Source organism: Oreochromis niloticus, linkage group LG23 (assembly GCF_001858045.2).
Source record: "Oreochromis niloticus isolate F11D_XX linkage group LG23, O_niloticus_UMD_NMBU, whole genome shotgun sequence".
Taxonomy (NCBI): Eukaryota; Metazoa; Chordata; class Actinopteri; order Cichliformes; family Cichlidae; genus Oreochromis; species Oreochromis niloticus.
Genome location: NC_031986.2, coordinates 28,446,463 through 28,462,724, shown reverse-complemented (window position 1 = coordinate 28,462,724; position 16,262 = coordinate 28,446,463). Strand labels below are relative to the sequence as shown.

Here is a 16,262-nt window from a genome sequence, read left to right as displayed (position 1 = left end):
AGTATATGTGCAGACAAATACAAGGAATTTGGTTCCGGTAGATGGTGGCTCTCAAGCACAGCAATGTAAAAAACACACACACACACACACACACACACACACACACACACACACACACACACACACACACACACACACACACACACACACACACACACACACACACACACACACACGTACGTCTATATGTACATTACACATGCATACACATACATACACAAAGCTGTGTAAACCAACTATAAATAACTAAACTTATGTACATAAAATACAGAAATGAAATGAGGTGGAATGAATACTACAGAATGTACATAAGGTGCAGTTGCAGTCTGGCAGTGGGAGCAGTGTGACAGGTCAACTGTTTAGGAGAGAGATGGCGAGGGGAAAGAAACTGTTCCTGTGTCGGGTGGTCTTGGTTTGCAGGCTTCTGTACTGTCTGCCAGAGGGCAGCAGGTCAAAAAGTCTGTGTCCAGGGTGTGAGGGGTCTGTGATGATTTTCCCTGCCCGTTTCCTGGTTCTTGAGAGGTACAGATCCTGGATGGAGGGCAGGGGGGCGCCGATGATCCTTTCTGCTGCCCGTACAGTCCGCTGCAGTCTGCTCCTGTCCTGTTTAGTGGCTGCACCATACCAGACTGTGATGGAGGAGCACAGGACAGACTCAATGACTGCAGTGTAGAACTGGGTCAGCAGCTCCTGTGGAAGACTGTACTTCCCCAGTTGTCTCAGGAAGTACATCCTCTGCTGGGTCTTTTTGAGGATGGAGTTGATGTTGGTCTCCCACTTCAGGTCCTGGGAGATGGTGGTACCCAGGAACTTGAAGATCTTCACAGTCGACACAGGGCTGTCTGACATGATGAGGGGGGGGCAGAGTTGGGGGATGTCTCCTGAAGTCCACTGTCATCTCTACAGTTTTAAGAGTGTTCAGCTCCAGATTGTGCTGACTGCACCAGAGTACCAGCCGCTCAACTTCCTGCCGGTATGCAGACTCGTCACCATCCTGAATGAGGCCAATGACGGTGGTGTCATCTGCAAACTTTAGGAGTTTAACAGCCGAGTTCTTGGAGGTGCAGTCATTAGTGTAGAGGGAGAACAGTAGTGGTGAGAGGACACATCCTTGAGGGGCACCAGTACTGAGGGACCGAGTTTCAGAGGTGATCTCCCCCCAGCCTCACTTGTTGCTTTCTGTCTGTCAGGAAGCTGGTGATCCACTGACAGGTAGCTTTCTCTTGTTGACTCATGTGTGCCAGATTGCTGGTACCCCCTGCCCCATTGTGTCCTATTCCTGTAGTGGATCAGCTATTTGACCACTACCGAGAACAAAGCCAGGAAATCAATATTTGCTCAATGTCATGTGTGCTGCTACACGTTTCTGAGGCCATTCCTTTACATAAGATTACAGCAAGGTTGGTTGTTACGGCACTGACGACATATTATTTTTTTTATTTTTTTTTTCCCTGTTTGGCCTGTCGAAGGTCATACAAACTGATCAAAGTTCAAACTTCTAGTCAAAGCTGTTTAAACAGGTAACCTAATTCCTTAATATTAAGGATGTTGTGTCCTCTGCTTACCATCGAGAGTCCCAAGGTGCAGTGGAACGATGGCATCAGACCCTAAAGGCAATGCTACGCAAGTACTGCCTAGAGGATGAAAGGAGTTGGGATGAGAGGATCCCATTTGTGCGGTTTGCTGCTCATCAAGCTGTTCAGGAGTCACTTGCTTTTAGTCCAGCTGAACTAGTATTTGGCCACACGCCTCGGGGGGCCACTTAAAGTTCAGAAAGAGAAATTTTTGATTCCTGAAGAGAGCACCAAAACAAATGTGACAAAGTATGTGCAAAGCTTTCGTGAAAGTTTAAGTCAGGCCAACACTCTGGTAAAAAGCAACTCGCAACTCCACAGCGGAATATGAAACACAATTATGATAAAACTTCTGTTAAGAGAGATTTTTCAAGTAGATGACCAAGTGCTTGCTCTCTTACCTGTTTCAGGCTCAGCCTTGTCTGCAAAGTATGATGGGCCTTTTGAGGTCCGTGATAAAATAGGAGAAAATGATTATGTAATCTGTACCCCTAATCGTAGACGCAAGTTGCGTGTCTGCCATATAAACATGCTAAAGTTGTACCACTGTCGACCTGCACTAGAACTGAATGGTATGTGTTCTACTATTGCAGCATTGAGTCAACTAGAGGTGGAGTGTGTGGACAATGCTGATTGTTTCAAGATAATTTAACCCATCTGTTCTAGCCTGCATCTTGCAAACTCAGAGAACTGAAAAATAATAGTGGCATTTACTACAAACGACTAATAGAAAAAACAACTTAGAACAAATCAAAATTAGCCTCACGGGCTGTAGCACAACTAATATTACTTCAGAATATCACAGTTTAGACAAGGTTTTGCAAAAAGCTCACAGACAGAAGCATACAGGGTAATCTGCACAGTCAGTCCAAAACAGCAGCCCCTGAATGAATGTTCTTCAGCCTTTTAAAGACGCAGGTGTGCCCAATCAGTCGCTGGTCCAATAGACTTTCACTGGAGGTAACCATAGGTTCAAACAGCCAGTTGTTTGTCTGGGTTGCCACGCTCGAATCTGCTTGAAAGAAGGGAATTGCAAACATGTCCACTCAGCTGGACCCCATGAATTTGAATTTTGTGTGAAAACTGCAAAATAAAATAAACTGGACTTTCTAGGACGAAGACCTGCCATTGCTGTAAGAGCCAAAGTCAATGTCTATGTTTTGTTTATTTGTTATGGTGGCACAGGTGTTTAGATTTTCCTACACCTCAGGTGATTGCATGGGGGTGTGGTCGCATGTTATTTACCTAACGCTGGCGTTCTCAACAGAGGGTTGGGTGACTGCTTTTTGGCAAACGTTTCTGTTGACCGTCGCCTTTCAGTACTCTCAAACGATATAAGTTAATACATGCGTTATTTGTCTTGATTGAAACTTATTCTAATACCCTTCAGAAAAATGAACCAGCTCCTGACCTGTGACCTGTGGACTTTCTAGGATGAAGACCTGCCTGTGATGACCAGCACATTCTTGATCATGGATGTCTGACATGTGACATGACCATATCCCAGGAAAATTTTAAGTTCTTCTGTTTTCTGGTTTAGTTTTTCTTTTCCATTTTGGAACGTATACAGGTTTCTGGCAGTCCTTCATCAGCACTGACTCACTTGACTTAGATTGTAAATGCTCCACTATCCTGAAGGCCATCACATTCTAAAGCAGAGTTGCTGTTCTGTGTAGGAACCCCTAATCATGACAGGGTTAAATAAAACAAAATCAACAGCCTTTAAGTATCTGATTGCGTTTCAATGAGGTCCAGTAATCTGGGCTTTCTTGTTGCCAGGGCTCTTCCACACTTGTTCCCAGTCCTCCTCCTTCTAAACACAGACAAAAAAACAAAGAAACCAAAGACAAGAAAGTTTAAAGAGTAATGCGGATAATCAACCATGAAAGCTTGTTTATTGCCAGCAAACAAATGTAATTTCTGACCATATTTTTAAAAGCCTCCCCCTTGTAGTAGGTTTTGGATGCTGGATACTCCATTCCCTCATCGAATAGCTGTTTGAAGCTTGAAGCCACCAGATGAAGCTCCTCTTCATCACAGGCGTACACCTGTTGGTCCTCAAAGGTCATCAGAACGAGCTGGTCACATGGACATGAGATGCCCTCCACCACGCCAACAACTTGCATGGTTACAGTCTTTGGAAGGTAAAAGTTATCCCAGCCATTCACATCAGCAGTGTAATCTTTGTAAATGGTGTCCTCAAGCCCTGCTTTCCTCAAATTGCACCAGCTGGCTTCTTTAAGCGGAAATGCTTGCCTTTATTTGCAGATTCAAAATGTGAAACATCTCCCAGGGAGTCCTCATCCCCAAAACAAGGCAGACATTTGAAAGGTGTTTGAAAGATGGAAAATGCATTATGACTTGTTTTTAATGAAACAAAGATGATTGTAGCATACCTTTCCTTCTTTTGGGTGGAGGGAAATGAGACACATTAGACTGGCCCAAACTAAGACAGAAAAGATAATGATTTTAACAGAGTTTATGACAACAGCTTTCCCTTTACCAAAGTCCTCAGTCAGTCTGTGAGCCTCACTATACAGAGCTTAATGCCAAAGTAATGACATTTCATGTATGTCCTCCTGAAGTCATGGCACGACAGTAATTTGGTATGTGTTAAACAGCTTTGAGCTTGGGTGTAGAAGCTGCTGCCTCTGCACTGAAACATCAACCATCCTGGGTGGGTACATCCTGTGTGGCAGTTTGGTTTAAGGCTTCAGTCTGCAGTCATTCACACATCTGAGAGTGAGTCAGGTGCTTATCCTCGGCCACACCATGTTCATTACTGTGTGTAAATATTATTGCGTTATACAGATGTGATGTTGAGAATTACTCATTTCATTCTACCTCTTCAGCCTACTTCATGTCTGCTTGCTCCTTTGGATTTTCTTCCTGTGGACACACATGTGGGCCGTCTTCAACTCCTTCCAGCTCTTTGTGGTATACAAGAGGGTTTATTGTCCAAATCCAACAAGTCCCTGGCAGCCGCTGAAAACTGCTCAGCATCTTTGATTTATGTCCTTCAAATCCAAAACCTTCACCTCTCTCTAAAACTTTCTTATCATCTTTTCTTTATTTAACCTGTTAGTGCCAAATCTTCTTTTAACAAGTGTTTAAGAAGAGTTTTTCATGACCCTGATCTCTCATTTTACTCAGATTTGAAACCCCAACATTTCTAATCTGTAATTTATCAAAATAAAAGCCTAAAAAATGTTTACACTTTCAGCAGCAGAGACAAATAAAAACTTCCTCTCACTTAAACTGTGCTGAGCGGTGCCGAACTGAGGTGTAAAACTATTTACACGACTCACTAGAACAAAACTTAGTAAGAATACAGCGGGTAAGAAACTGGTTCTTACCCGCTGTCGAGCAATTTGTCTGTTGCCATTCTAATTCTCCGTCACCTACAAAATAAAGTTTGAATCATTAGAATGAACTTTCGATTAATATATCAAACCTTTATTGATTCACTGACACATGAATAAAATACAATAGGATAAAATAATTTTTCACATTTTGCTCACAGCAGTGAAAATAACAGCCACTAAACTGGAGCTCATTACTTTTTTTGTGAGTGTGACTGCACCGCACTGGCACAAAGCCTTCAGATTAAAAAACTAAAACAAACCGTAAACTGAGTTTAACAGTGGAAACAGCAAAATCCTACATTAATAATAATCAAGTCATCTTTTCTGAGAACATTTGCGAAGCATATAAGCCGAAGATAAATCTGGGTGTCGTCAGCATAAGAGTGAAAGCAGCTGTTATGCTTCTTAAAAATTAGGCCTAAGGGTAGCATATAGATTGAAAAGAGAATTGGGCCTAATACGGAACTCTACAGGACACCACAAGTAAATGGAGCTGTGGAGGAAGTAAAATCATCAAGGCTCACGGGAAAAAGTCCTCTCGGAGAGGTAGGACCTAAGCCATTACAAAAGGGATACCTTTGATACCACATTGCTCCAATTGCGAGATCAGAATGCTGTGGTCGACGTTATCAAAGGCTGCAGTTAAGTCTAAAAGCAGGAGCACAGCTGAATCACCTGAATCGGTGATTAATAAAATATTAAGAATTTTTAGGAGGGCAGTTTCTGTACTGTGGTAGGATTTGAAGCCCCACTGGAATTTCTCTAGAATATTATGACAATTTAGAAAGGATTGTAACTGCTCAAATACAATTCTTTCCAAAACTTTTGACAGAAATGGAAGCTTGGAAATAGGTCTGAAATTAGCAAGAACAGAGGAGTCAAGGTTGGGTTTTTAAAGTACTGGCTGTACTACGGCATGTTTGAAACCAGTTGGTACCACTCCAGAGCTAAGACTACTATTAAAAATGGTTACCATTTCGGAGCCGACAACCTAAATCTTTTTTAGAAAATGTGTTGGGACTCCATCTGTGGGGCAGGATGATGTCTTTATACTATTACAAAGATCTTCCATTTGGTTAAAACATACAGACTCAAACTGGTCAAAAGCAGTAGAGAAGGTATATGTTATAAAGACATCATACGGGGACAGAATAGGCACGGGTCGAAGCATTTCTATCCAATTAATAAAAAAACTGCAAGAATCTCTTGCAAGTTTCAGCAGAGCTATACATATGAGAGGCGGGAGAGGTTTTCAGGGCCAAATCAATAATTGAAAAGAGTTTGGGGATTATTAGAGTTGTTCTCAATAGTGTTTGCGAGAAAGTTAGATTTTTCAGCTTTCACAATGTCCTGATATCTATATTGACTCTCTCTCAGCAGCAGAAAATAAACTTGACCTTAAACGTAACCTGTCTTTTTTTTCCATTTTCGTTCGGCCTTCCTGCACTGTCATCTAGCTGATCGGGTCGTCTCGTTTATCTGCGGGTCAAATTTAGTTGTTGGTCGCGCTAGTTTAAACGGGGCAATCTCATCAAGAATAGCCTTGCATTTACTAGTAAAGTTCGATTCGATCTGCTCAGTGCCGTCGCCAAGGGAAGAACCCGACCATTTTTGAAAGGCAATGGAGAAGTGTTCTATAGCCGATGGTTTAAAAACACGATAACGGTGTGTTTGGGATTGATTTAAAATGGCAGTGGGATAAAAGTATGTTAAACACAATGGTCAGAGAAAATCACATCACATATTTCCAAGTTAGAAATTGGTAATCCAGAAGACAACAGAAGGTCCAACGTATGGCCCTGTACATGTGTTGGATCCAGTACATGCTGGGTGAGACTGAAAGAGTCTATCACATTTAAAGTCCTTAGCCCCTACGATTCAGATTTGATCATAACTTAGGATGAGGTTTAGGTTTTGAATTAGTTGTCTTCTTTCTTTCTAATACTGACAGTGTAATATAACATGCTCTACTGTCTCATCATCCCCACAGTGCTCACATTTCCCGTTACAGTGTTTCCCCTAAAATGAACTGTGCTGTTTAGACCAGTGAGCCCAAATCTGAGCCATAAAATGATTGTTTCTTCTCTTTTCTTCTGTCTCCTTCTCATTTCTCCAGTTTTCCTTTGGATTTTATAAAACCATCGCCTTTTTCTTTCTTTCTCCCATTGATTTTGCCATCTTTCCTTCATTTTCTGTTTTAATATTTTATTTCTGTTTTACTAAAGCTGATCCTTGGTTCCACTAATCTTTTTCCAGTGGCCTCCTTTGCAGACTTATCTGCCATTTCATTTCCCTTAACACCGTAATATGCTGGTACCCATAAAAAGTTAACCATTAGTCCTAACCCTAACCTTAACTTCCATCATGTTTAGTTTATGTAGCGTTTGTTGAATTTCTATTAAGATGTCTGATCTACTTTCTGAATGGTTGCATTGTAAACTTACTAATGATGAACTGGAATTTGAACAAATGACTGATCTTAATGGTCTTGTGTCTTTTAACTCTCTGGACGGCTGATAACACCACAAGCACTTCTCCTGTGTATCCATCATTTATCCTTTTCCCTACTTTGTTATTAAACTCTAATATGATCAAAGCTACTCCAACTCTAATAGATACACTCTTAGATGCATCTGTATAATTTTTTAAATAATTGTAAAATTAACTAATATACTTCTATACTGTATGCACATTTAAAATAAATTCCTGTATCCTTTATCCATCTGTACGGTCACCCTGTGATGCCCATCTTCTTCACTTTAATTAATAACCCTCCCTCCACATCATATCATTTTAATATCAACAAACACTGCTACAATACTTTCTTTATTTACTCAGGCTTTCCTAATTTCAAATTCCAAACTTGAAACACGCTGGATGCAGTTTTTACCTCACCTAAAACCACTTTGATATTGTAATATCTACACCTTTTTTCTATATAGTATATCAGTCTTTCATTAATTGTTTTCTCCATTATTTTGCATACATTAGAAGTTAGACCAATTGGTCTGTAATGTTCTGATTTTGTATCATCTTTACCTGGCTTGCATATCGGTAGTATTATTGCTTCTTTCCAGCTTTGTGGTAATTTCGTATCTTCCCAAAGCTTGTAAAGCTCCAATAATATGACTTTAGATGACTCACTAAGATCACTCATCATTATATAACAGATTTCATCTTTCCCTGGTGTTGTTAACCTTTATTTCTGAAGTCTTGATTTAACTGATTTTGAAAAAGGTGCATTTAGTAAATCATTTACATCCTCTTCATGTTTTAATAACTCTCTATTCTCTGACACTATCCTTTCTTTTTCCTTCTACAGAAATATTATCTTAACTATGTCTTTTAACAAATGTTTTAGCTGTCACATCTGCTTTTTCTTCATCTTTTACTGCTGTAACTTCACCATCACCTAAGATTGGATACCCATATTCTGTTTTAATCCCACCCATTCTTCTTATCATTGTCCATACTTGTCCTGTAAAATATCACAACACACAGAGAAATTTAAATGATCAACTTCTGTATTCCAATTAATTTCATCCAATTCCTGGTTTGGGAAGCATTTAGGCTTCTTACAATCTTCACTACCGAAACACCATTTCTGAAAACCACCTGCGTCAGACTTTTCAACACCCACATTTATTTCAGTTATTATATGATAGTGGTCACTTCCTAGTGTTTTATCTTTAAGTACCTGCCATGTTCTCAGTCCTGCTAGTAAATCTTAAAGTATTGTGTGATCAGTTACTGATTTCATACCTGTTCTCATGTTAACTCTTGTACCCCCCTTCCAACATTTAAACAAATAAAATTTCCATTGTCCATTAATTTCTCAATTACTGTTTCATTGTGGTCATTAGTACCCCATAATGAACTGTGTGCATTAAAATCGCCACACCAACATACTTTTCTATTTAAATGGATATCAAAGTTATCCATTCATTCAGGTGAAAGCCTTTTGCATGGGTTTTAAAAATGTACAGTTTTGATGCTGTTCTTATTCCAAACTTCAACTATATATTCTGTGTTCCTTTTGCTATAATAAAGTTGCACAACCTCCTCCATGAACCTCACTTCTGCCTCTGTGTACACCACTATATCGTCTGATTACAAAATCTAAAGTCTGTTTTAGCCAAGTTTCCTGAATACAGATTATGTCTGGTTTCTTATTTAGAGTCTTAAAGTCATTTCAGCCTCATCTTGACTCAATTATTTACATCATCTCCAAGATCCAAATGTGACACATTATCCTTTTAAAGATATAAATAAGTTTCTAGAGGTCATCCACCGTCAACCAGCCCCTTTCTTTACCGTGAAAAGGTACATAAACCAGTACTGGAAATTTTTTAGGATGATCACACTCTTAAAAGTAAAAAAGTAGATTGACTTATAATAGTTAAAATCAACTATGCACTCTGTCAGAGAAAAAACGTTATTTGCAAAATAAAAAACTATCAGAACAATGTAGGCATGTTTCCTGTTAGAAAAGGTAAATACATCGAACTGTCCGAGTCTCTCACGTTTAGTACAGTAACTCCAAAAATAATAGCTAGCGTTTGACCTCCCATACTCCTCAGCAGATGTGGCGTCAGGATTCCCATACTGGACAGACCACAGTAATTCAGACTGGGCCTTAAATTACCGATTTCATTTTTTTAATACTATCGCTTCTATTTCTTAGAAGCAAGGACAGAACATGTATAAAAGAAAATACCCAGTGTCTCGCTGTTATTGTTGCTGTGGATTGTGAAGACCAGTATAGGTTATCCATTTAAACATGGAGATTCAAAGTGCACTTAAATGTTGGCCTACTCTTTCATGATTTCAGACAAGAGAGAAACAGGCTGCTGGGTGAGCTACGCTGACTCATATCAGCAGACAGAGAACAGCCTTGCGCTGTAAAAACACGTCAATAAAAAATAAAATGGGCAGAAAAGTTCAGCTCTACATCCTGTCCCTTCTTTCTTTTTGCTGCTTTCAACAGAAAATATTATTTGCTGTATTAAATGGCTTCATGCTCATTCTAACCTGTGTGAGCTGGTATTTGTATTTCATGTAGCCAGAAACTTCCAAGAAAACTTTGGAGACAAGAATAAAAATGTGAAATAACCTGCATTAATTTTTACAGGTGACCTATTTGTTAACAACTGTCACTACAGATTAGAGTACCGATGGAGATAGCTGTCAAATTATCTCAGAAACCTCAATGCAATTCCAACACAAATGTTTCAAATGATTCAGTGTCTCACACAGTCTCGTTCTGAGCATCACAACCTTCAGGGAACTTCACTGAATGCTGGGTTATGTAAATAAAACAGAGCTTAGATGTATTAGGGGCAGCTGATTGTTAGGGATCCTCTGCTCATGTTAGGGAGCGAGAGCGCTGAAGTGTTGCTGCCCTCTGCTGGACTGTGCATTGTATTCAACTATCTAAAAGCATTTTGATTGTAAAGGGTGTCAAGAGTAAAAACTGTCTACTGATGCTGAAACAGCTTCCTGCTATGAAAAGAACTCAGTCTCCGGACGAGAAGATGTTTGACTCTCTGATCATGCAGTCACACTTTCCATCAGGATCTTTACTAACCAGTAACCGACAATCACCAAGCTTACTGAAATCAAATTAAATTGATGAAATCAATAAAAATAAAACTCAGACCATTCTATCACAGATGTAATAAGAAAAGACCCAAGAATACTTTTCATGACCATTAAAAAAATCTGGAGTTTGAAAATTTGAATGTTGCTTTGAATCACTCTCACCTGACGGAGGGGGGCGGGGCTTTATGGAAGACGCACACATGCTTTTTCTCTGAAAGTTTTCAGAGATGTTGACTGCAGAGTGAAGCTTTTATTGTGTTAACAGAGACTTTTTAACTCTGTGTTCAAAGGTCATATTATCCACAAACAGACAAAAAGTTTAAGTAAAAACTTTATTGACCACACGGAGACGCCATGGAGCCAATCAGTACACGCCAGCTGATCGATCGAAACATTACTGATTCAGTAATTGTGTCATCACACAGTTTGTCCTAGAGAGGGTGCCTGGGCTCTCTGTATGTGGAGGTTTTATATAAATATATATATATATATTAAAATATCTGAAAACTACAAAATAAAAGCTCTAAAGAAACCTGCCAGTCCTAACATGGAGCTTCCTTCGTCCTCCTGAGCTTTAAAGTGGAAGACTGAATGTGCATTAAGAGCGGCGAGGTTGAGGCAGGAACCAACGCTTTGTTTTTTTTAAAGCGCAACCTTCATCTGTTCACAGCAAATGCCTCGGCTAGACGCTCGTCCTCCCACATAATCCGCAGGAAGTCCATCAAACACATGAACGTCGTGACCTTGCGTCTTCTGAAAGATTTCATCTGGATCAAGTGTGATTTCATTCAAGATAAATCTGGAGGAAATACAGGAGGCAGTGAAAGTCTGGCGTTTCCCAGCACCACTTGAACAGAGCGTCGAGATGGGAAACGGGAAATGGTTAAACCGGGGTCTCTGTGAGGTCAAAGGTGAGAAGGTTCAGGATTGAGCGACCTCCAGTTTGGCGTGTGACGGAGCTTCAATGATTTCTCCAACCTGGAAAAGATCCTGAAACACACACACAAAAAAAGCCTGTCATTCATTGACAGGTAGCGACGGCCCGTACTATCCATCTGTCTTAAATTTAAAGTTGTACTTTTTTTAAAAAAAAAAAAAAAAAAAAAAAATCAATAATTTACACGAACAATTCACCAATGATTTGCAGAATAAAAGCATGACGGTTTAATGTCCCCAACACAAAAAAGTAATGTAAAAGTACTTTTCAGAGGTTTTTATGATGCTGCATTGCATCTTTTCTTTTCTATCATCTTTTTTTATTTGAAAGTTTTAACTGATCGATATAAAACTGTCCTGATCAAATAATGAGAAATATTCTGGTGTTATCACAGGAAACATTTTAGATCAAATAAACACTGAAGGTACTTTAAATAAAACAAAGTGATTTCCAGCTTCTCTAAAGTGAGAATTTGCTGCTTTTCGTCACTTTACAAGAAACCTTTTAGATAACTGTTCGTTGAGGCCTTTATGGATGAACTGAAAAGAGGAAGTCACAGATACCTTATCGTAGATGACTTTAACGATGAGCGAGCAGCTCGGACATGTCGCCACCTCCTCCCCGTTCTCCAGGTCCTCCTTCAAAATAAAAACAAATAAAATCTTCAGGTTTCTGTCGAGGTTTGAATGTTTTTGTGGATTATTCCCCTCTCTTCCCCAATCAGTCCACGAGTGACATGGTTAGCCGCATGTTCTCCTTAAATTGCTGGCTATCTGAGTGGTGTCCAAAAAACAATGTGGGCTTCAAAGATAACTGGGAAACTTTCTGAAGGAAACCTGGTCTTGTTAGGAGAGATGACATCCATCCCACTTTGGATGGAGAAGCTCTCATTTTGAGAATTCTGGCCAAATGTATTAATCCCCCCAAAATATGACTATCCAGAGTTGGGACCAGGAAGCAGAGTGGCAGTCTTACACGCCTCTCTGCAGCTTCTCTCCTCCTGTTACCTCCAAAAACCCATCTCCATAGAGACTGTGTCAGCTCCCAAACAAATGAAAAACAAACAAGAAACCAGCAACAAACACCTTAAACATAAAAAGAAATCACAAAGAAAGAACAATACAGTATCCACATCTGAACCAAAGAGTAAAACAGTGAAATGTGGATTATTAAATATTAGGTCGCTCTCCTCCAAGTCTCTGTTAGTACATGACTTAATAATTGATCAACAAATCGATTTACTCTGCCTTACAGAAACATGGTTGCAGCAGGATGAGTATGTTAGTTTAAATGAATCAACACCCCCGAGTCATTCTAACTACCAGAAACCTCGAAGCACAGGCCGAGGGGGCGGTGTGGCAGCAATTTTTCACACCAGCCTATTAATCAACGAAAGACCAAGACAGACTTTTAATTCATTTGAAAGCCTGATGCTTAACATTGTCCATCCCAGCTGTAAAACTCAGAAACCAGTCTTACTTGTTATCATATATCGTCCACCTGGGCCTTACACAGAGTTTCTCTCTGATTTCTCAGACTTTTTATCTGATTTAGTGTTCAGCTCAGATAAAATAATTATTGTGGGTGATTTTAACATCCATGTAGATGCTAAAAATGACAGCCTCAACATCGCATTTAATCTGTTATTAGACTCAATTGGCTTCTCTCAAAATGTAAAAGAACCCACCCACCACTTTAATCACACTCTAGATCTTGTTTTAACATATGGCATAGAAACTGAACATTTAACAGTGTTTCCTGAAAACCCTCTGCTGTCTGATCATTTCCTGATAACATTCACATTTACAATAATTGATTACACAGCAGTGGAGAGTAGACTTTATCAAAGTAGATGTCTTTCTGAAAGCGCTGTAACTAAGTTTAAGAATATAATCCACCCACTGTTATCATCTTCAATGCCCTGTACCAACATAGACCAGAGCAGCTACCTGAACGCTACTCCAACAGGGCTCAAATGTCTTGTTAATAATTTTACCTCCTCACTACGTACGACTCTGGATACTGTAGCTCCTGTGAAAACTAAGGTCTCAAACCCGAAGTACCTGACTCTGTGGTATAATTCTCAAACACGTAGCCTAAAGCAGATAACTCATAAGCTGGAGAGGAAATGGCGTGTCACAATTTTAAAAGATCATCATTTAGCCTGGAGAAATAGTTTGTTGCTTTATAAGAAAGTCCTCTATAAAGCTAAACAGCTTACTACTCATCACTGATTGAAGAAAATAAGAACAACCCCAGGTTTCTCTTCAGCACTGTAGCCAGGCTGATCTGAAATCTGTGCACCTGTCACATAAAAGAAATCATCAAGATTGTACGGTCACTCTTCTCCATCTACGACATGTTGCCATTCGTTTTCTGTCTCTTATCTGGGGCTGGGTCATGGGGGCAGCAGCCCTCTCTCAGCTACCTCCAGTAGTTCTGGGTTCTCCCAGTATGTTGTGATCTTAACACCTCAGCTGCCTCCTTTTAATGTGCAGGAGTAACATCTTTACCTGACACCCTCAAACTGACTGGCCTTCTCACCCCATCTCTGAGGGAAAGGCCAGCCACCCTTTGGAGAAAACGCATTACCTGATCAAACAATTGCAGGATTAAAAGTACCACAGGCCACCCGACACAAATGCTGCCTGTAAGAATAAACTCTCCCCTCAGAGCACTGCAGCAAAGCCACCAAGTCTGAGGAACAGAGTTCAGACAGACAAAGTGTAGGGACAGTGTAAAAACTGCAAGACACTGACTGCAGTCGCAAGTTTGGGATGCTTCGTGAATTACAAATAAAGAACTCGTCATGAAGTCGGACTTTCCTGGATGAATCTTTGGATGGTGCTGAGCAGGCAAACACTATTAAAACTGATAAAGTCTGAGTTTCTTCTTGCTTATTCTGAGTATCTGTTTCAGTTTTAGAGTGTTCAGGTATGCCAGATGCATCCATGCGTGCATTTCTTCCAAACTGTTTCTTTGTTTTATTGTTTCAAAAAGAAAAGAAAAAGAAACAGAGATCATCTCCATCAGTATACGACATACCACTAAAAACACCCAAACTCCATTAGAAAAAGTCTAAATTTCCCTCCTGTACATCCGTGTATTCTACCTGCAAAGAAATTAGATATCCTTCAAATGTCAGATTTCAGCACAGAAGAGCCAACTCTTAGTCACTGAAGGCAGAGACCCACAAATAAGCTGCAACTCACTGCAGTTTTAGGATTTCTTCAGCCTGCTAACATGAAGGAAGTCTTGATATGGTGAACTGTCATCTTGTTCCTGAATTTAAGAGAGCTAAAGTTCACTTCAGCTACAAGTTTCTACTATTTCAGAAAAAAAAACTACTTAAAATATCGTCTTTTCTACCTTAAACCATGTAAAATAAAGTTTCATGATGTCACAAGAAATGACTGATAATTACTCAGTAGGCTTTGATTTGTTTAAACGTTTTTACTCTCTTAAATTTGAAGACTTTTAAATGGAGTTTGGTTCCGTTCACTGATGTCGAGTTTCACTGCTGAGAATAAAGTATGGTGCTGGTTTATTATTTTCTATTCTTGTGTTTTTTTTTTTTATTTTTGCTGCTCTTAACTTTGTACTGTCCACTTTTTTGTCGTGACCAAACAAATTTCCCACGTGTGGGACTAATAAAAGTTTATCTTAGCTTAACACCAAACCAAACTTCAGTCAAATAATGAGAGATTTTACGTCCCACCTCTGCGGCAACTCCGAAAGGAAGGTTGAAATACTTTTTTTTTTTTAAACGGACATATATCAACCTGCCATCAAAAAATCCCTGCCGAAACCAGAACAAGACTATATCAATGAAGGGAGTGGGGAACTCTGTTATGTCCTCCGTGTAAATCACCCACTGTATGAACATGTAAAAACGGGAGATTTCAAACTGAAGTTTGGTTTGTAGCTGTTAGCCGTGAGCTGAACTTACTTTGGTGATGGCGAAGCGATCTCCGCAGGGACACGGGAAGTAATACGTCTCCGTATCCTCGTCGTATTCAAAGTCCTCGATCTCCACTTCGTCGTGAAACACCGACATTTTCCCCTAAACACACGCAAAGTCCACACAGAACAGCGCCAGATCCGCACCGGCAAAGCGTGCCTGCAGCGCGGTGTGATGACGTACACAACCTCTGACTCAGCGCTGTGACGCAACTCTCAAAACAATAACACAAACGCGGTCAATGTAAAATAAGGAAAAGTGAAAAATAAGAGCAGTAAAAGAACAATAGAATAAGTTATAGTGAAAATATTGAGTTTTAAAGAGCTACAAAATTTTTTTATTGTGTTTTTGCCCTTTTTTAACTACGACTGTAGCTTGTAGTTCCCACTCATGTCCACTACAAGGAGCCAATTTATCAGAGAACCCAGCTAATATAATTTCAACCATTGTACCTTTATATTCATAATAAATACTAAAAAAATACATATGTAAAGGATTAATAGATACAACAAGTCAACCAGACATTTGATAATAATAAGAATAAGAATAATAATAAGAAGAAGACATTTAGATGATGTTGAGGATCAGTTTTAAAGGGCAAACTCCGGAAGCCTTTAGACTGTTTTTCAGTGGCGTTTGTTGTTGTGTGTGCTGGTGAGGCTCACCATTCAAAAATGTTTAAATTTGAGCCCAACAGAAACTCTGCTGACATGATTTCAGTGTGATTTAAGACCAAGGCTGAGATTGTCGAGGGTAGGCTGTGTGGCAGGCAGGATTCGGGTCCAAACTCAGTTTTCATTGATGGTAATTCGCAACAAACAACA

At 39.7% G+C, this 16,262-nt stretch overlaps 1 protein-coding gene and 1 long non-coding RNA gene across 2 annotated transcripts; one reads left to right on the top strand and one right to left on the bottom strand.

The window, feature by feature from the left end:
• Positions 1–3,515: 3,515 nt before the first annotated feature.
• Positions 3,516–9,375, top strand: LOC109197079 (uncharacterized). The gene is made up of 3 exons (XR_002058375.2): positions 3,516–3,718; positions 4,196–4,325; positions 4,427–9,375. It is a non-coding gene; the product is annotated as an uncharacterized LOC109197079 (long non-coding RNA).
• A 1,483-nt stretch (positions 9,376–10,858) lies between these two features.
• Positions 10,859–15,646, bottom strand: dph3 (diphthamide biosynthesis 3). Its single transcript, XM_003444232.5, has 3 exons — positions 15,427–15,646; positions 12,041–12,115; positions 10,859–11,530 (listed from the first exon to the last, which is right to left on the bottom strand). The coding sequence occupies exons 1-3, from the start codon at positions 15,532–15,534 to the stop codon at positions 11,462–11,464; spliced, it is 252 nt and encodes an 83-aa protein (XP_003444280.1). The 5' UTR covers positions 15,535–15,646; the 3' UTR covers positions 10,859–11,461.
• Positions 15,647–16,262: the final 616 nt, after the last annotated feature.